The following is a 21522-nucleotide window of genomic DNA, read 5'->3' on the forward strand; positions in this document are numbered from 1 at the left end:
GGAAGGCAGGTGGGAAGGAAGGAAGGAAGGAAAGAAGGAAGGAAGGAAGGAAGAAAAAGTCTAAGGCACCACGTTCACCAGATGAACCCAGCTTTATTGGAGAGAGATGTTTCACCCATTAGAAATGTCCCCTATCAGTCTTGTAAGAATCACAGATACAAGGACTCTTACCCCATTTCCAACAGTGTAAACTGAAAGCAATTCATAAGCTTTGTGAGTTTGCATCATTTATGAGAAAACAACAACAACAACAACAAACAAAACAAAACAAAGAAAAAAACCAGAATTGGACTTATGTTCTTTAAAGAAGAGTTAAAAAAGACATGACACAAATTAATTCTGAAATTTTACATGATCTTCTGGGATCTAGTAAAACGTATGCTTTCGTTGAACTTAAGCAGAAAATAGAGAGGACTGTGAACATTTCTTTAAATGTGTCTTTTCTTTCTATAGTTCAAAGGCACAGTGCTACTCAGTAAATAAGCTAAACAATATGCAATAAGGCCTTAACAGTTAATGCCTCACAGTACATTTTTACCAATGACTTACGTACTGCTGTAAGGAAGAAAAGAGAAAGTTTATAGTTTAGGCCATATTTTATAAGAATTCAAGTGTTACTTGCTCACAGGAAAGAAACTCTATACACTAGTCATTTTAGGAGCTTCATTAGAGGCAATAAGATAAAAGAAATTATAAAATTCCAGCGTAACAATTAAGATTTCTGAAGTGTTATCAAATGTGATAACCCAGTTCTCACTGATGATAATAGTTATAATTTCTTTTAAAGAATTTCACCAGCTGCTCATGTGTGCTTTCAAATCCATAATGGTGGTCTCAATTTTTAAAGAACTGTGGGTAGTACTGCTTCCAGCATTTTCCAATAAATGATAAGGGCTGTTCAGGAATGGTTACTTTAAAATTTCTGAAAATTGGCTCGCTGGTAAAGTGTACCAGAAAAAATTTACAAGAACTAAAACATTCTGGGTTACTAATGACCTGGGAAATAGTAGAGACATATTCTTAATGTCCCAACATTTTAACCAAAGTCTGAAATATGTCAGGTTCCCTGGCATTTGATTTTGAGTTGTCTATTCAAAAAATAAGACTGTTAACAAGATAATTCCTGTTTCACATCCTTGATGATCTCTACGTTGAAATTCTGATTGATCTGCAGAGTATATAATGCTTAAACAGCTTTGTGTTCCAATATTATTTTTCTTCTCAGCTATACTTTGATTGAGTTTACTAGCTTGACTGTGGAATTCTTTGAAATGAAACAAGCAAATTTTCTTTACCACAGAGTTCTATGTATGTTATTTCTGTACTGATTTAAAAGCCTCATGTCTTCTGTAGCAACTTATTACTATGGGGAAAACTTCAATAACTTGGACATTCTGTTTTGTTTTGTTACTTTTTTCCCTTTTTGCTCACAGTTCCAAAGACACCTCCAGCTAATGTAAGTGGCAGAAGTGGAAGGCGACATGAATTAGTAATAGCATGGGAGGTAAGGGACTTTTCTGATTAAAGGTTTGGTTCATGTTTATTTTTTTGAGGGCAAAGTAAAATGTACTGTCCTGGGATTTCCTTACAGCACATCTTGGCAAGACATGAACACAAAATACTGTTCTTTAAATATGTTCTCAAGTTTCAAAGTAATGTGCATTTTCATGTGGTTTGAGTAGAGAGCGTTATGGCAGTAGCTCCAAAGTCATGCTAATTCATACATCTTTTCTTCTGGATTTACTGCTTGGGTTGATTTATTATAACTTCTGTAGATCTTATGTAAATGCTACACCATATGAAATGATAGCTAAGGGAAGAGAAGGAAAGCCTTGTAACTTTTTCTAAACTTAAATTAAGAAATAATTATTTTGTTAAGTATTTCATAAAAACATCAAACTAAAGACCAGAAATAGACCTTTATTTTGAGAAGATATTTTTGATGCAAGATGCAACACAGATGCATGACCATATGCTAGTGGGCAACTGAAGGAGTGGGAGATGCTTTCTCTGCTAACCATAAATAACAGTAGAACAGAGACTTTTCTTGGGTGTGTTCAAAACTTTTGGATTTGTCATGAAGAGTTTCAGATTCAGAAAATATGTGTATATGTATATATAACACCAAATAAAATGTCATCAAATAAAGACATGGGATTTTAGTGGAAAACGTTTTCACCTAGGCAACTTGAATAGAGATTTAGGCTGTAAGAAACACACAGAACTCTGAGTAACTACTTAAAATGTCAAATTTTAAGCTACCTAAGACATCTGAGACAGAGCTGTTTTCAGAGTTGTCTGTGCCTGGGAAGACCATGGAACTGATCCTCCTAGAAGCCATGCTAAGGCACATGGAGGGCAGGGAGGTGATACAAGACAGCCAGCATGGCTTCAACAAGGGCAAATCCTGCCTGACCAACCTAGTGACCTTCTACAATGGAGTTACTATATCAGTGAACAAAGGGCGGGCTATGGATGTCATCTATCTGTTTTGCTTTATAGTCTAGAACTATGAACAGCTGCATCTCTCCTATTGGGAGAGAATTTGCTGAACCCCAAACAAAAATATCAGGTGGCTAGAACTGTATCTGATGCAAACTGGCCTATTCTCAGTCCCTAATATGATAAATTAGTATGTAGTATTCATATAAAGTGTCTTTATAGTGTTTCTCAGGTCACTGGAGATGGGGACTACTGGAGGGCACTGTATCTCCCTGTCCATCAAGGGTCAAACTTTTCCTTCAGAAGAAACCAGAGACCTATGGGTGTCCCATCCTGTGATACAGATACAAGAGACAGTTAAGAATTAGCAATTCCCATAATAGAACTTCCAGTATACATTGACTTTTTTTCCTACAAAAGGAAGCCGATGCTTCTTCAGTTGTAGCTAAGCAATATAAATTGCCAATAAGGCAGAAGGTGTCATCATTCCCCCTTGTTTCTGATTAACTCCTTGTTTCCATCAATACCTGGCGCTGTTCTTCCTAGTGTTAAGACTTTCTGCACACTATTGTTTCACATACCTCTTAAACTGCATAAAGTCATCAATCAAATTAAAATTACAAAAACATCATGGCATTTCATCTGTGTTGAATATAAATTATGAAGTGAGTATATTTACATATTTTAATTGTTTGAAAGATTTATTCCATTTCTAACTATAGTCACTACCTCTTCAAAAAATGGTAAAAAGATAGAACAAAACAAACAAAAACAGGCAATTAAAAGCAAGTGTTGACATTTCCACTGAAGAACTAATCGTGAAGCGCTGGATAACGCCCCAACAACTCACGACAGACCACTGTACTGGTAAACTGGTACAACGGACAAGGAGAAGGCTGAGTCACTCAACAACTTCTTTCCCTCAGTCTCCACTAGCAAGCTCTCTTCCCACACTTCTTGAGTGGATAAACTGCAAGACAGGGACTGTGGTAGCAAAGTGCCTCCCACTCTAAGAGAAGATCAGCTTAAGTCTATGGGACCGCATGAGATGCATCCCAGAGCCCTGAGGGAACTGTCTGATGCAGTTGCAAAGCCACTCTCCATGGTATTTGAGAAGTCATGACAGTCAGGTGAAGTCCCTGGTGACTGGAAAAAGGGAAACATCACATCTGTTATTTAAAAAGGTGGAAAGGAGGACCCCAGGAACTACTGACCTATCAGTCTCACTTCTGTGCCTGGGAAGACCATGGAACTGATCCTCCTAGAAGCCATGCTAAGGCACATGGAGGGCAGAGAGGTGATACAAGACAGCCAGCATGGCTTCAACAAGGGCAAATCCTGCCTGACCAACCTAGTGGCCTTCTACAATGGAGTTACTACATCAGTGAACAAAGGGCGGGCTATGGATGTCATCTATCTGGGCTTCTGCAAAGCCTTTGACACACTCCCCCACGACATCCTTCTCTCTAAACTGGAGAGGTATGGATTCGATGGGTGGACTGTTCGGTGCATGAAGAACTGCCTGGATGGTCTTACCCAGAGAGTAGTGGTCAGTGGCACAATGTCTGGATGGACACTAGTAACAAGTGGTGTCCCCTCAGGGGTTCATACTGGGGCCAGTACTGTTTAATATCTTCATCAATGACATAGACAGTGGGACTGAGTGTGCCCTCAGCAAGTTTGCAGTGAGTGGCCCAGTGACATGCCTGAGGGATGGGATGCCATCCAGAAGGACCTGGACAAACTCAAGAAATGGACCCATGCAAACCTCATGAGGTTCAGTAAGTCCAAGTGCAGGGTCCTGCATCTGGGCCAGGACAACACCCAGTATCTATACAGGCTATTACAATTAGGTGAAAAAACTCTTACAAGGCTCATCTTCAGAAGCAATTGTCCATATGTGTTCCCAGGCATGATAAGCAAAATCCTATAACACAACGGTAAGGGATCACTCTCACACAAGCAGACAAATTATGGTCAGCTACTGGGTGACTGCCTTTTAAATTAATAAAACCACATCTAATAATTACCTGAACTTTATTTTTTAGCCAGTATCAGAAGAGTTTCAGAATGGAGAAGGATTTGGATATATTGTAGCCTTCAGACCCAATGGAACACGTGGCTGGAAGGAAAAAATGGTGACATCTTCAGATGCCTCAAAGTTCATCTACAGAGATGAAAGTGTGCCACCTCTGACTCCGTTTGAAGTGAAAGTTGGTGTTTACAACAACAAAGGAGATGGTCCCTTCAGCCCTATTGTGGTTATCTGCTCAGCTGAAGGAGGTTAGTTGAATGTGAAGTTAACTTGTATATTATAAACTATATTGGGCTATTTTTATATTATGTGTTCTATTATACCATGTTTTTTCAGTCTTAAATTTCCAAATTCTTTACAGAAGTGCTAAGTAACATTAAACATGTTTCCCACAGAAAAAAGTGAGCTAAGCTGCCAAGGTTACCCAGAAAGCAAGTGGCAAAAGTTTAGGAATAGACTTCAAGCCACATCAGTCCTAACTAAAAAAAAATCTATTTTAATGAAGGTGAATCCCTAGCATGAAATCTGTAGTCCTAACTTCAAGGTGGGCTGCTCGCTCTAACAATGAGCAAAGAAAGGTTGATATTTTCTAATATTTCTGAGATTCATGATACTTTTTTTGATGTGTTAGACAACAGCTCCAAGGCTAAAAAAAAAGTCATTTATGCATGTTCATTTCCTAGTTAATGGATACTAAAACTTCACAGAATGCAATTTTGTTCTTTTTTTATATATATTATTTTGTTTCTCTTTCAGTTCATAAGTATTAAAGTTCTGAATTTATGTTAATGTCCAAATATTCAATGTGAATTATAACAATAGTTCAGAAAAACAAATGAAAAATATTTCTTGAAAATTTCTACGTCAACTTGATGTAACTCTCAAAAGTATTTTGTGGAGAAAAAAAATAGAGACTAATTTATACTAGTAAAAGAAGTAATTCTGTATTGGCAGAAGCCAGTGTATGGAAATTTCTATACACACAAAAGGTAAATAAATGTTATCTACGAGAATATTTTGAGCAGCTCCGTTACCGGAAGTTATATATTCCAATTTTTCTTTATTATACTATCTTTGAGTTAGCCCACTGTCTCCTGTTAACAGAATAAAACAAGGACAGTCCTGGTACAGGTGGGAGGAACTTCATACTATCTCTACAAAAATGTAGTGCAAATATAATGGTATTTCATGGGAAGCTGGAAAACATAAAATAGTATTCCATATTAGCCCACAATAAATGTGTAATTTTGGAGCCATGATGTAGCAGATACTTTTTCTCACGGTAAGCAGATGCTACTCTCTTATGGTAATTATAGAGGATGGAAAAGCTGATATTGCTAAAAGCAATTGCAGTAATTTGTTTATGTTCCGTTGTTTGGATCAGCATTACTAAGTATTCATATTATTGTAAAAACAATTTTATTTTAAAATTTATAAATTGCCAAGTACAACTTGGAAATTTTACTGTTCACTTGCCTGTTCCTCAGTGGAAAGTGATATTATGAGACTGATGGCAATGTTTTTTATTATTTAACAGCTTCATATTCTAATCAGAAAGTTAAATAACTATAGAGTTTTGCAAGAGAAGGGAGGTAAAACCTTAATGGATTTTCTTTTTTTAAATAGCAAAAGCTATTTCAACAAAAGCTGGATGATGAATTGTAATAAGTAGTCCTTAGCTTGTTATTTGGATAAGGCTTGAAATGGAATAATCAGTAATATATAAATCAATTTTTATAACATTTCTTTTAAAATATGAAGCTTGCAAGTTGTCTAATTAGAATGCTTAAAATTAACTTTCTCTCTGTGCTCCCAGAGACTATCACTAGAAACCAACTTTTCTGATTGTAAGTCAATTACTTGAAAGTACCTCACATCATAGCTTTGCTAATTCGGTCTCTGTAGGTGTCTGTATGCACTTTCCTGTGGTAAAAGGAATTCTATGGGGCTAAATACTTTGTAAGACTTATATTTGAGGAAAAAATATGGGCTGCTGTGACAATACAGTGCAAAGTTAATTTATAACAAGTTTTCTCCAGAATAACCCTAGGTGATGTACTGAAAATTTAAAGGAATAATGAAAGTTTATAACAGCTAAGATCTGGGCAACATGGAGACTGAGAACAACAGGTGTTTCAGCTTGGTGTGAAAAAAGGAGGAACTGGTTTGGAAAGAGGTATGGACTTTCACACTTCAGGAGCTAAACAACTGAATACAGGTTATCTCAGGATTTCTGTTGAAGAGGAGATATTAAATGAAGATTGACAGGACAATACATTATCGTCCTAGGGCTGATCCAGCAAACCCTTAGCTTACTTGCTTTTCATCATGCACTCAATTAACTGCTTTGCAAAAGCTAGAATAAAGGCCTAGGATAAAATTATTAAAAGATAAGGAAACTTTATGTTGCATATTAAAAGGTTTCCCACATCTACGATTGTTTACTGGCGTAACAAATTTGTCTAAGGAAATCTAAAACCTGTTCCTCATGTCTAGCCTGAATCTCCTGTCTTTTAGTTTGAAACCATTGCTCCTTGCCCTGTTGCAACAGGCCCTGCTTAAAAGTCTTTCCCCATCTTTCTAATAAGCCCCTTTTAAGTACTAAAAGGTGGCAATAAGGTCTCCCTGGAGAATGGAGAAGCAGATAGAAAGTTGTACAAAACTAGGTGAATAACCCCAGGAGGAAGAAAAGCAAATGTGACTCAAAAAGACGGCTTAATGCAGTAGAAAAGTTTGAAGGAGGAGTCTTTCCTGGAGACCTTAGGAAAGGAAGAAAGCAAACAATCAAGAAGAGAAGCAGAAAAAGAGAGGTCAGTGAAATAAAAGAGATGACTAGAGCCACCAACCAGTTCTGAAGAGGGAATGGGGGTGATACACAGAAGATAAAAGAGAGAATAAAAAAAAGATACAGAGTTATCTTCAATAGAAGGCAGAACAGAAGAACAAAACAGAAGTGTTCTAGCACCAGGGAAAGACAAGCCTGAACGTGTCATAAAGAAACCCTTTAACAAGGGAAAGAGGCACCAGAGCCATGGAGAACACAGCACGTTGGGCTGCCTGTTGCAAGAAAGGCCACAGGCTGAAAGGAGCATGAACGGAACAGGGAGAAATCTCCTAACTGTACTTTCTGACAGGAAAATAATGGTATCAGATTCATGCTAGAACATACTGAAGCAACACACTGAACTTCAATGCAAGCATAGATGATTTTGATCCATAGAGAATAAAAAATTTAAAGGTACAAGATATTGAAAATAAAACAACGAACAAAAGCAGTGTTAAGCACTGTTTGTTTTAACTTTTATATATTCTTTGGAGATTTTTCCTCTGTTTCAATACCGAGGAGCTAAGAATGCCAATACTACTAATATAAGCTTTCAGTATCAGGGAAATTATATGAAATCTCTGTGTGTATTTAATTCACTAGAAAAGGAAAACAGAAAATCAGAAATATGGAAATGGACACGAAAATACGAGTGTGTAAAGATAAAATTGCAGAAGATGGAAAAGACTGTACTGGTAAGAGTGATGGCCAGGTAGACTTGCTTTAGCAAGCATGACTGGACAAAGTATGAGTTACATCCGTGGCTGCCATGGATGTTGAGAGCTAGTTCCCTTTACATGCTCAAGGACCTGGGGTGAGATCTTTTCCCTCCCAAAGCAATGAAAATAAAGAACTGTTGGCAAATTAAACAAAACAAAACAAAAACAAAACAAAACAAAACAAAACAAAAAACAACAACAACAACAAAATCTATCAAGAAAAAATAAAATTATTTCTATATAAGTACAGAAAAAAAAAATACCAGACTTGTCAAAGGCTTGGAAGACTACTGATAGAATTTCTAAAGGATCAGTCTTACATCATGTATATTTAATTTTTGTAAAAACTAATAGAAGAGCTGGTTATGATATTGTTGTTATTACAACTTCAGGATACACTGTCAATACAGGCAAATGTCTGAATACCTCAGAAAAATATGAAGAGGAAGAGGACTGGAGGAAGAGAAACATGAACTACACAGAAAAAAGACTCAAATGTTTTGATTTGTATCAGGTCACCATTCTTACAAAACTGTCACAGAGCTTTGCTAAAATCTATAGTTCTGATTGCTCATGCTTTACAAAGAGGTTGAAAGGACTAACAGGATCATCAGGAAATTAGTAGAAACTATAAGAGTTTTTTTCTTTTGTCCTCATAGAGAAAGGTCTGCTGTCTGCAAATCAGGGAGATTAGTTGGGATGGGGAAGAGCTTTTAAAGGTAAAGAGCAATGATGCTACACCTTTTTTGTAGCAAATAAACAAGACATCTATTCTTTATCCTTGAAGCCAACTAGACTAAAAGAGCTCACATCTGCACATTTGAACAGCGTCACTCTCCAGACTGTGGTTGCATTCATACATCTCCTGCGAACCATCCCTGGCCAGGCACCAGCAAATTCCTGGGTGTATTTTGCAGCAGCACTAATTGGCCAGAGAAAATACATCACCACAGATCATGGTAACTATGAACAACTGTATGTCCATGATCAGGATGGTCCCTTGTCTCTCTGTTCCTGTTTATTTTACGGGTATAGACACAGCCAATCAGCACAGGAATAAATATGAATTAGGATACATGTAGTATAGAAATAGGTGAGAATGTGAAAGGAAACAGAAATAAGCTTCTGGGAGAAAAAGGAAACACAACCAGGTTCAAGATGACTTATGTCTTTTATAAAGTTGTTGTATTTTTATTTTTGTTTTTGTTTCTTTAATGATTACCACAATGGGTGATACAGAATCGGTTCTGGTAATTTCAGTATCTATCCTCTCCCTCAGACACCTCATAAAATCTTCTTCTCAAAATTGAAACTTCTATCGTTTTGATAAACAGTGCAGTGAACGCTACTAAAAACTTCTAGTTATGAAATAGAGAGCCTCAAGCAGTATAAGGTAAAGCTTGAAAACTCTCCGTCTTGCTGTTTAAAACCTCCTGAGGGACCCTAAATGAACTTCAGTAATACATACAATATGCAACGATACTGCACAAACCTTTTGTTCTTGCTTCATACGGATTTGTACTAATTCATTGAGCCAATGGAGAACCAAAGCTTTCTGTCATATGAAAGGCAAAGGGCCATATGACAGACTTTCAATTTTGTTCTCTCACAGCTTTCAGAAGTTTTGCATCAGGCCAGCTAGCAGGTGACAAGACACTGCAGAGTGAAGGGGTGTTCTCGTTAGGCCCATGTCCCATTGCTTTTCATCCTGAGCCTATATTTAAACAAACAAATAAATTACCCTTTTAATTTAGAGGAAAGAATATGCAATTACACACTTTTAAATACAACCTCCGTGTCTTTAATCAAAATCTTGCATTCCCAAAGTGAAATCCTGTGGTTTATTTCATAGCTTAAGCTGAGCTGTTTGGGGTTTAGGCGAACCTGAAAATTAATAAATTGGCATATTAGCTGTAAACTACAGGGGATTATTTCCTGTTTCTGCCAACTGATTCAAGTGGAGGGATCCCATGAAATTTCAATTAAAGCTGTATCCACTGATTTTTTTGAAGAACAAAATCACAATCATGACATATAAGAGTTTATCAAGCATTCCTTTGATTAATGCCACTAGACCCCATGAGAAGTTAGGTGTGCAATCAATATAACAGCCACATCCCCTTCTCATGTGCTGAGGATAAGTCTGGCTGCCACCTCACTTGGTGGAAAGGAACCATTTATATTAATGAAGATGGCAATGCTCTTCTAATCTAACAAAGCCTCATTTTTTTCAGTCCTCATATCCAGCTTTTACTCATATGCCAAAGTGAGTGAACCGTGTGCAGGTAACACACTGGTAAAGCTTACGTGGAATAAGGCAGCTCCTTATTCCCACGTGACACTCCACTGTGTAATAAATCCAGGTCATTCCACAAAGAAGAGAGAGCTGAAGCAGAATATATGCTGTGAACAAATATGCAGGACACCGGTGTTACAGGAGTAGGCTTGAGAAGTTCTACCTGACAAGTAAGGGTATTTCACCGCTAAATAAAAGAGGTCCAGGGCAGAGGTCAGCACTGCAGGCCTAATCACTGGTTCACTGCTTACTCAGTTCCTCACCCTTCTGATTTTTCTCTTTTAAAGTCCTCTGCAAAGTGACCAGTCAGAGAGAAGATGAAAATAGAATGGACTCGAGGAAAATTGAGAAGTCTGAGGGCCTTTCCAGGAAACAGTCATCTCATATTTGGTGTTTTGCAAATCAGACTTCTTTTCCCCTTACAGCACAAGATTCTGGAGGAATTCTTATTCTGCAGGCAACCATGCCACCACAGAGCCGATGGAGTTCCCAAACCAGCGTCACGCATCAAACAGGCTGAGAGGCGGAGCTGAGCATAACATCCCTTGTTTTTTCTCAGGAATGGAAACAGTCTACTGGATATCCCCTGGTTTGGAAGATACTTCCTGTGTCTATTTCCAGCAAGGGAGGAAATGCTAACACTTTCTTTAGCTACAGGTTGGCACAACAGGGACAACTCCTCATGGTTTTCCTTCTGATACATCTCTCTTGTGGATTTTTCTGCAGAAAGGAATTGTCGCAATCGTGGGTCCTGGCTGAAGTCCCAAAATCTCAGCTATGTGGAACTGCCTGGAGTCATAATGCTGAGGTTCTTAGCTTCAAATAAAAGCTCAGATTTTTAACTAGGGAAGTGTGTAAACATCCTTTCTGGAGTTAAACTTAGAAGTGAATGAGTATTAAGCAATTTGATGAGGAGTCCTGACTGCGGCACTGTTCCACAGGAGGGTTAAAATGACAGAAACATGAATAGGCCCTTAGACTTTTTTTAAAGTTAGATCATGTGGAAGTCTTTGAGGATGAACATTTCACAAAAAAACATCAAATCAATGCAATTAGTGTAATTCCTTGTCTTACTTTCTTACAGCCATAACAAAGACCTAGAGATTGAATATGTTTCATTAAAGTGTGATTGCAGCACAATGGAAAGACTATGTTTTGTGGACATTGCACACAGCCTTTTGAGAATTTGCCATGCTGCATCTTTAATTCAATCAGGAAATATTAAAGGGACCATTAAAGTCATTGGCCCTTTGGTTTTTTTTAATCAGTATGACCTCAGGCAGACATAATGCCAAGGTATTAAGAAAATAGTGTGATTGTAATATCGGTGACCATTATAGAAAAACCTAATGAACCTGTCAAACTTATCATTACTTTTAGACACACAGAATAAAGCATGACATTGGAGTGAACCACAGACTGTATTATATCACCAGAAATTATATGGTCCTCATCTTATCTGAATCAATAAAAAATGCTTTTTAGTCTCCATAAACTTTCAGACAGTCATACTCCTAAATATACAGTTTCTCTTCTTTTGCTGAACACTTAAAATCTCAATGACTAGTATCAGTGAAACGGCAGTGAACGATTACTGGAAATGTAAGAAATGCATTTTCTTCACATAAAAAAAAAAACTAACTATTTCTACCCCATTTTTTGAAAATATTTTTTTAAAATATCAGAAAATATTCTCTGTTTCTATTCTGAGCAATACATAAACAACCCCTAGTGAATGCTATGCAGAGGAAATTATTTCTACATTTATAGACAGTGTAAAGGTTGCCAGCCAACATTTTGCGTACATGTCAAATTATTTATCCCACTGCAATCTTTCCTGACAACAAGGTAATTGCTTCAATAATACAAAAAACAGAAAATATCTTTTGCCACATAAATCTTAGTAGTACATAAAATACAAAGCAGGGTGTAACTATCAAGCAGAAAATGGTGTTATGAGGAATGTATTTCTTCATATCACAGTTCTTTCAGTATTGAATTCAGAAGATCATTTCACTTATTCCTTGAGATATTTTTTATTCTTTGTTCCATATATATGTTATACTGATTAATAATACTCATTGTTGACGAACACCATTTTTCATCACATCAGAAATGTTTCTTTTCTTTAGAAGTAAATAAAAATGAAGATCAAAAGAGATACAAACATTAAAAACCTGACATCAAAAAGGATGAAAAATTTCTACAAGCCGTGTCAAAGAGAAAGTGTGGGGTAGCAATGCCAGAACAATGCCTGCAATATGATCAGAGAAAAAAGGGTAGCTACTGAGTCATGGCTGATATCAGGCATTTTACTAAGGCAGTTTGATTACTAAAAAAAAATGCATCATTTTAACTCAGGCTGTTCCGTAAGGAAAATCTTTTTCTGTAGTCCTGTTAAATGAGCTCGCTCACTCTCTCTATATATATACATTTTTACAAAGCTCTTTGTTGTGCCTCCCTGTAACATAAAAGCCAGGACCTCTGCCTGCCCTTCAAGAACAGATCAACACATTAGAAATGTAATGAGGAACATTTGGCCAAGGAAGAAATTGCAGGCTCTGTGTCTGCAGGGGAATGTGAATTCACCTTTTGGCTGAACAAGTGAGCTACACCAGAATGGTGGAGAAATGCCGCTGATGTGTGCTTTGCTGTGTGTTCAAGCATCCTCTCCACAGCTTGTCTTGAGCAAATTTTCAGAAATATTTAGGTAATAAAGCAAAAGACCCAGAAGATTTCCCTAACTCATGTTTCAGGTGACAGTTTTTGGACACTTTTCACTCCCAATGCACTAACTGGTGATACAAATTTGTAGTATGTTCAATGGCCTGTTGTGGCAGATCTCTATGTACATTTACCCAGCCTCCCAACCACTGAAAGAAGTTGGACTTCTGTGAAGTGTTCAGTGATATGAAAGTGCAAAGTGAAACGTGCCTGTGGCAACAATGTTGGGCAAGTGTGCTATTTAAACATTCTGCCGCCCTAAGCCTCCAGTGTGCACCCAGGCCAGGCCCCAGCAGCACTGAAGGACACCTGCCCTGGTTGGAGGGCAGGCAGGGTCCTCTGCTCCAGATAATCAGGAGGTCAGGACTGCAGAGTGTCCTGTGAGTAGCATGGAGTTAGAAGCACAGACACAGCACCAGTGGTAATGACACAGGTAATCAGAGGGGCAAATCCTAGGTCTTAATGCCTTCTTTAGAAAAGCGTGCATCCCAGGCCTAAAACAGTCTATGCTTCACAGCCAGGGGAATGACGACATGCCCCAAACACTGGTGCCTGTGACTTCAAGGACGTAATAATATGGTCTTAAAAATTTATTTTAAGTAGCACTTCACTACAGCTCTGGGTATCGCTTCTTGGTATAACCCTGTAAGAGCACTGACTGAGCACCATAGCAAGGTATCACTCATCCCGAGCTGACAGAATGGCACTAAAAATCCAGGAACAGAATGAATGCTCCATTTACTGCTGAAGTCAGGCTGATCAAGGGCTATGAAATGGCTGTGTGGAGGGGGAGGACATTTACAAATATTAAAGTTTTTTTTTTTAAATCACAGACAAGAGATTCTGTCACAGTTTGCTGCACCTGTCATCAGTGATGAGATATTGATGTAGCATGACAGAAATAAAGAAATACAACAATAATAATCTCTTAATCTTGTTCAGTTTTTCATGTTCCCTGTAAATGTCATACCTTCTTGTGAGTATTAAGGTAGAATAAAGGAAGTAAATGACAGTTTCAGATGGAGTGTTTTTGATAAATACAAGTTGTTACAGTGGAGGTTTATTGTTTCAATTTTTCTTAATACAGAACCTACTGCTGCTCCCATCGATGTCAAAGCTACAAGTTTGTCTGTATCAGAGATTCTTGTTGCGTGGAAACATATTAAAGAAAGTCTAGGAAGACCACAGGGATTTGAGGTATGAATACAGAATATCATAATGAGAAGTCTTGTTGCTTTTGCTAGCATTGAATTCTGTTAACATATGCAGTAGTGAAACTTCAATAGAAATTATGCTCATTTTAGAACAGATATGACTAGCTGTAGAACAACAGTCACAGCTGTAGCATCAGCACATCTCTTATTTATTTGTACTTGAAAACTGTTCAACACCAGTTCTTATAACATCTCTTTGACACTTCAAAAAGAGCTGAAAGAACTGCAAGTGACCCAGCATGCCTCTTTCAAAGGTTGGGGAAGATTAGGCATTGACTGTTTCCAGCTCTAAGTGACCAGTTCAAACGTATTATTTACTGAGAGCCACCAACACAGAGAAAGGGAACAGCCTCTGCCATCCATGTGCTCTCATCCGGCAGCAGCCGGGGGACATCTGCTGGGCAGATCGTAAAAGGTCGGATGTCAGGAGGGGAAGCAGCAGCCGCACAGTCCGTAGGTAAAGCTCTGATTAGAGAGGGCCCTTCCTGATTTAGGAAAAAGAACAAGCTCTGGCATCGCACCTTCTCGCACTTTTAGGTCCAGTTGTAGCTTTAGATCCAGTTTACAGTCCAAACCTCCAGGAACAGATCAGATCTAGGAGTAAACCTACCCTTTGGGGTCATCATGACCCATCCTGACCTTGTGGTTCAGGCTATGCTGCTCCTCATAAAACAGCACAGCTAGACTCAACTTTCATGTTATTTGACCTGCTTTAGTCCTTTAGACAGTGCTGAATCTTTCCTGATTCTCTACAGTAACAATGGAAAGAGGATAAATATGTAGACCTGAGGCAGACACCAGTCAAATGGATGTCTAAAGACATCTTGTGACATACTAGCACAGGGTGTCTCCCTGGCAGCATGTCCAGACAAGACCAGAGGGCTGGTGACCATCACTGATGGCCTTAGGAAGGAAACATAGCTGCTCAGGCAGTACCAGAGCCATCGCGCTCTCCAGCACAGCCTCAGGCTGGACAGTCGTGGTCAGGACAGCGTATTCACCCCAGAGCTTAGACACAGTCAATTAGCATTTTTTTTACCTGATTGCTGTAGCCTCTTAATTCTTATATACTCCTGTATTGTTATCCAGTGTAATCTGTGCAGGCTGTGACCATGGCATGTCCCCTCAGGTCTCTCATCTGTCCAGGTCTCTTTCCCTCATACATCTCCGTGCTGAACTCCACAAACGCTCTGTCAGTTCTCTCTCTTTATACTTTATCTCCACTCCTTCCTTACATTAAACGTGTTTTTACCCCTTTTGCACATGGCTTGCTTATGCAGCAAAAGTGATATCTAACCGTTTTACCTTTAGTACTGCTATACATAAAAAGAACAAAACTGTATTTGACAGAGGTTATATTCACCTTACAAATGCTATCCCTCTCCATGTTGAAGAGTTCCACTTGATACTAACCTTTGTTTTCAATTTCCAGGCCAGTCTTTTATCCTTTGAAATAATTTACTTGCTGCACCCTGTCTTTTTCTCTTCAGAAAGGTGGCTGTTTTGTTACTCCCTCTTAGATTTCATGATGTTTTTTAAATTACACCTACTATTGTTACTCTTATCCTCATTCCGTCTATCACATTTTCAAAAAGTTTTATTAGCTTAGTTTTACATAATTTAAAATAAAAAATAGATGTTTTTTCTAAAGTTGAAAATAATTTAACTAGAAACCTATTCTTTCATAACTTAAATGTATTTTTCGTTTACTTGACTGTCACAAAACACTTCCCTTAGCTCTACGGTTGTGTCCTAGTGATAGATGGCTGTTAAAGGTAGGACAATGGGCTCTCTTTGTTTCAGGGGTGGTCTTCCTGACTTGGAAGCTGTTTAGACCTTCAAAGTCCAGCATAATCTCATTCTAATAGTAACACTCACCTGCTTTATGTCTCTCATGGATTTCTTAGGAATTAATTTGGAAATTGTTATTGATACTGCAAGGGTTATTAACATTGAACCTTATTAATAATTTGGTTCCTCACTGTGCTGTACTCAATTTTTAGCATTATAGCATGAAGACTACAGAGTAAATATTTCAATCCAGCGACTTGGAGTTGACAGAACAAAAAAAAAAAAGACAAACTAAAACAAACTTCACTGCTCCTTTCTACCCCATCCCATGAGGACATGAAGGTATTAGAGGAGCCTTCTGAGCTATTACTTTTATCTGGGAGTGAGAGGGTGCTTTTTTTCTCGTCCTGCTCCTTTTTCCTCTTTGTTCATTTAGCCAGAATTTCTTCTGCTTTCTGACAGGCAAATCTTTCAGGGAGTAGTTAGATCTTTTCTGTCCTCATTCCCAGGAAGAATTATGATCAGAGCAGCCCTTACTCAGTAAATAGAATAAATGCTGTTCACCTGCATAATTCAGCAGGACAGAACACAATCCAAAGATGGCATTGCTAGGTCTTTTCAGTTCCATTTTTTTGAATGATTTAATCAAAAAGGGATAATGACTTACAGGATCAGTATAGTGAGTCAGTGTGCTGCAGTATTCACTCAGGAACACTAAATCAACATTATCAGCCCAATTTTGCTATGTTAGTGACCAGTTTCTCTTTAAAGCAACCCCTCAGTGCAAAAAAGGACTCTGTATAGCAAGAGACTAGGGCTAAATCCTCCCCCCTTAATCCACAGATAACAAACAGATAATGTACAGAAATCCAGTGACTATGTTAAAAAGATTAATTATTTTCTTTTTAACAATTATTTCCTAATGTAGAACTATTGTGGACCACAAGTGAAATGTTGCCTTCAATTCAAATTGAATGCAAAATAATCTGAGTAGCCACTCTGTTTTCATGTCTCAATTTGTATTCTGCCTGTGGTCACCACAGCAGTGACAACCACTTCACATTTCCTGGCCTTTTAGCAACAACATTATAAAAGGGGGAGGCTATTTTTTTAGCGTTTGGACATTTGGGCTCTAATCAAGAAAAGTGACAGAATATTTACTACAAATGGACAAGTTTGCAGTGACCCACTTTCACTCTGGCCCTGTTTGTACTTTGTACTAAGGAGTAATGAAAGGCAAAGTAACTTGTCCAATTTCACATTGTCATCCCTGAAAGTCAGTGTTAACTGTTATGTCACATGAGTTTTATGCAAGGTTTGCTGTGCTCATTTGCATCTTCCAAAGCACATATTATTCCTGACTTCAGTACAGGTTTGTCAGCTGTCCGCCTGACCTTACTAAATATATGCCAGCTACACTCTGATAAAGTAGAAGTAACTTGGAAACTTTGTCAGAATGGTAGAAAAATATAGTGTGCAGTTCATACTCATTGTTTAAAATCCATAACCTGAAGGTTATAAAAATCTACCGCAGCCCTAGGCAATATTTTCTTTGTCACTCACTACTGGTAGAGAAAAGAAAGAATTACTGGCTGAAAAAAAAAAGATACTTTAGTTTGCCTTTTGCTTTTCTAGAAAACCAAGGCTAATACTTAAGTATAGATCACAAAGCTTATGTCTTTTTCACTGGAATTCCCCCAAAGGATAGGAGGTTAACTAACCTAATCAAAAGATCAACTTGCAACAAAAAATATAATAAATAGAAAATCTCTAATGCCATTTTTAGGGAGGATTTCTTGACATAATAACTTGTTCATATGACATTCTGTCTTTTCAAAGAGAAATATTCAAGTTTTTGTTGTTTCTTAGATACACTTTATCTGTTTTTACAGTGGAACAGAAAATGATGTCTGTATGGTACTAGACTTGTATTTTTTTTTAATTTAGTGAAGTATACCTTGAAGTAACTTAGAGCATATGGATGTTTCTACCAGAGTCTAGTAAAGCAAGACAAGAAAACAAGGGACTGGTGTTCCACCAGTCTGAGTACCCATTTACCAAGCTTCACTTTTGGAATTAATGAATTTTCCCAAACACAAAATTAGCGATTGGATTGTTTCATGTATGAGTCAATTTTGCCTACAAAGTTACTCATATGTTCATTCAAACCCCTCTAAAATCCTGAAGACTATACACAGGAGCTTATAGCAGAGCAGTACTACTGCTCTTCCAGTCCTTAAGGTATGGATCATGCCCTAGATCTCTCATGAGGGCCTAAAGAGAGCTGCACCTTTTGCAATGTCCATATCATGAATAGTTTGATGCAAGATTAATGGCTTCCTATTACCTAAAATCAGAAAGTTAGACAATTTTTTGTTGTTGTTGTTTGTTTGTTTTTTTAATGAGAAAATGTGGCTGAATATTTGAGAATAGTCCTCAAAGTTGAGGTACAGTATCAGTTTTCAGCCCATGTATATGCAGGACTACGTAGGAGAAGAGGGTATCTGAGGAAAAGGTGGAGGGTGCAAGCTACTCCAAAGACCCCAGAACCCAGGGGTGCTGAACAGTGTTTTTTTTCTTCTTTTCAGTCAACAATTGTTTTGGTGAGAGGGAAAGAACTGAGGTTACTTGACCTTTATTCAGGAACTTCTCATCTTGTTCTGAAGGACAGTCACACCAATTTCTTGAGATAATTCAAAAGCACCTGTTATGTCCTAAATGCTTGGTTCTACCACTGCACTTAGAGCTGCATGACTTCCCTGTGACAGTTCAAGGCACTGATAGGTTTTCCAATAACAATAATTAAAATAGTTTTTGTGAAATTTGAATCACGTTGTGGGGGGTTTTTAGGGCTACCAGCACTTCTTTCAGCTCACTGCTGTTTCTCCCCTAGGACTTTCTGCACTCTGAGGACTCCCTGAGTTCATTTTCAGTTATGTTGGTACTGTTGACGTTGGTAAATGCTCAGTCAGAGAGCACATGAAAGTTTGTGTGTTTTGTCCACTTCGATTCATCCTACCTAATTTAGGCTTTTACTTGATATGCCTAATTTGTAGCTTTAATTCTCTGTGGTCAGCAGAAAGAGTATCTAGACAATAACTCCGACTTTTACTGAATTTAGAGAAGAGGGCCTGCAATTAGATTAGATAAATTTACACCAAAGTATGCATACCCTAGAAACCAATTTGGGAAATACAGTAATATTTTAAAGATACTTTTTGACCTAAACTTCAAGGAAGTGGTCTGTAAGTATTGAGGTAGAAAAATTTTAGACCGAAACAAATTTTTAATATGATGATTTACTTTTAACAATTGCTTAAGCCACAATCAGAACAAAGCGGATTGCATGTTCCTGCATCTCCTCCGTTCAGTTGTTTAAATAACGTTATTGTTTTATTTCCAGCTCAAATAGATGGGTTTCTGGGAATCAGATATCAAAGCTTGCTGTTCTTTGGCTAAATGAAAAACAATAGAAAGTGTAACTAAAATGTAAAGCCTCAAAACAATAATGCATTCAACATTTCAAATCTTTATTTCCCCACTTTTCCTTTAATTTTTTAAATATGGTCAACTCTTGTGATTTGTGGTTCCTGCTGTATTAATATTCATAATTAGAATTAATGAAAATCAACTCTAAGTGCAATAAATCCCTTCTGTATAGTATTATTTATGGTTACAGAAAATAGCAAGATTTTAATTTAAAAAACCACATAGAAATGTAAATAAACAAACCCTCAGATTTAAGGAATATGTCCAGCACTTTTAAACATCAGTAATGTCTTCATTTCAGTTCAAATCAATGTAAGTTTCACCACCATCGACCCCAGTTAACAATCATTGGAGTTCTCTTTTTTTTTCAAACCACTTTTGACTTTAGTACAGTTGGCCAGCAACAAATGGATGTGTGAGAGAAAAGCATATTTTAAGATCAAAGTCCAAACTCACCTGGCAAAACTTTAAGGGGAATTTTAAAAGCATGGACCAAACACTTATGGGCTTTGAAGTACAGGAGAAACTGAAATAGAATCATTGCCAAATTGCATTCCATGCTTTTAAGCATGTGCTTAATACAGTATTTTCATTCCCCCAAGAATACCTCTTTGCCAAGGGGGAACAGCTTTGCCATGTGGTGCCGCAGAACTGGTAGGGAACATGTCATGGTTATTTTTGCAGACTTACCATGGGCAAAATATAGTTAGTATCCAAAGTGATAATGCCATGTAAGTAGTGATACAGAGCATTTCCAGACACATGAAAAATGTCGAAAGGGCTGAGTTATACTCCTAGGTTTCTTCCACATTCATCAGGTTTTAACATCTATGAAGTCCTGATTTTTGTAAATATTTGGAAAATCAGGTTTTCACATTATCTTTTTAAGAAGAAAAAAGCTTAAGTGCAAAAACTGTGGGCTAGCTACTGTCTCATACATTGCATTCACAAAAGACATGGTGTGCCTTAAGAATAAACAGTGAAATTTATTGAGCTAATTATAGTTTTGCTCCTGGCTTTCTAGAACGGGGATTTCACTCCTTGAGCTGCATTTCCACCCCTGCTACTGACCACCTGTGTCACCTTGGGCAAGTCGCTTTTTCTTTCTGACCATTTCCCTGTTGGATGCTCAGCAGACTTCACTACTAGGATGACAGGGGCTCCAGGACACGTGCTGTCTCTCACCACCTGTTTGTACAGCACTTAATACTGTGTGCCTTTTATCACTGCAGTGTCAAGTTTGCAAAGATATGTTGCAAGTAAAATGAAAGGAATCTGGCTGTCCAAGAAATAATAAGCGTTGGTGGTTCAATCCTGGTGGCTGAATAAATGGTTGTTGATTCTTTTCCTTTCCAAGATGTGACTACCTGTTACTTCAGATACCAACAGGGCTAGTCAAGCGTTCAGCTAGCAAAATACCTCAGTGAATCACGCTTAGTTGAACAAGAAGTGGTGACTACAGCTAGATTTGCTGTCTGAGCTGTAAATAACCTAAGAATTAAAGCAACAGAATTTTTAAGAGATAGTGCATGTTAATTTTACATTAATATTACAGCTGAAAGAGTAGATTTTGAGTTGGCACAAACTGATATACCCTTCATCAAAGTTAACAGAGCCACTTTAATCAAGTGAAGATATGACCTCAAATGTATATTTTTGCAACCAGGTCTTTCTAGATTTATTTTTTTTTAAATAGCAGTCCCAGTGCAATTATGAAAGGTCAACATTATGCTCGTTGGTCCTATTTTCCTACGAATCCTTTGATATTGGTTTGCCATCTTCTAGGATACATTCACAAGAGTGCTGTATTGTCCATGACCTTTTTCTCAGAGGAAAAGTTATCCAGATATAATATGAATAACTTATTATGAAATAACCAGCTTCACAGAAAAGGTCAAAATGTGGAATAAATGCAAGCAGGTCTCTGCATGAATAAGGGTAAGCTGAATATAGGTCTTTGAATAGCACATTAGTGACATCTCCTGTTA

The 21522-nt window shown here is 37.7% G+C and overlaps 1 protein-coding gene across 4 annotated transcripts in view; it reads left to right on the top strand.

Annotated features, from left to right (window-relative positions):
* CNTN5 (contactin 5) overlaps positions 1-21522 on the top strand; it is a 706531-nt gene that overhangs the window by 677306 nt on the left and 7703 nt on the right. For all 4 annotated transcript variants that reach the window (XM_065043870.1, XM_065043985.1, XM_065043938.1 and 1 more), the window contains 3 exons: positions 1434-1504; positions 4491-4725; positions 14128-14237. In XM_065043870.1, the coding sequence (XP_064899942.1) occupies positions 1434-1504; positions 4491-4725; positions 14128-14237 (416 nt within the window). The remainder of the gene's footprint in view (positions 1-1433; positions 1505-4490; positions 4726-14127; positions 14238-21522) is intronic.

Source organism: Columba livia, chromosome 1, assembly GCF_036013475.1.
Source record: "Columba livia isolate bColLiv1 breed racing homer chromosome 1, bColLiv1.pat.W.v2, whole genome shotgun sequence".
Classification (NCBI taxonomy): Eukaryota; Metazoa; Chordata; class Aves; order Columbiformes; family Columbidae; genus Columba; species Columba livia.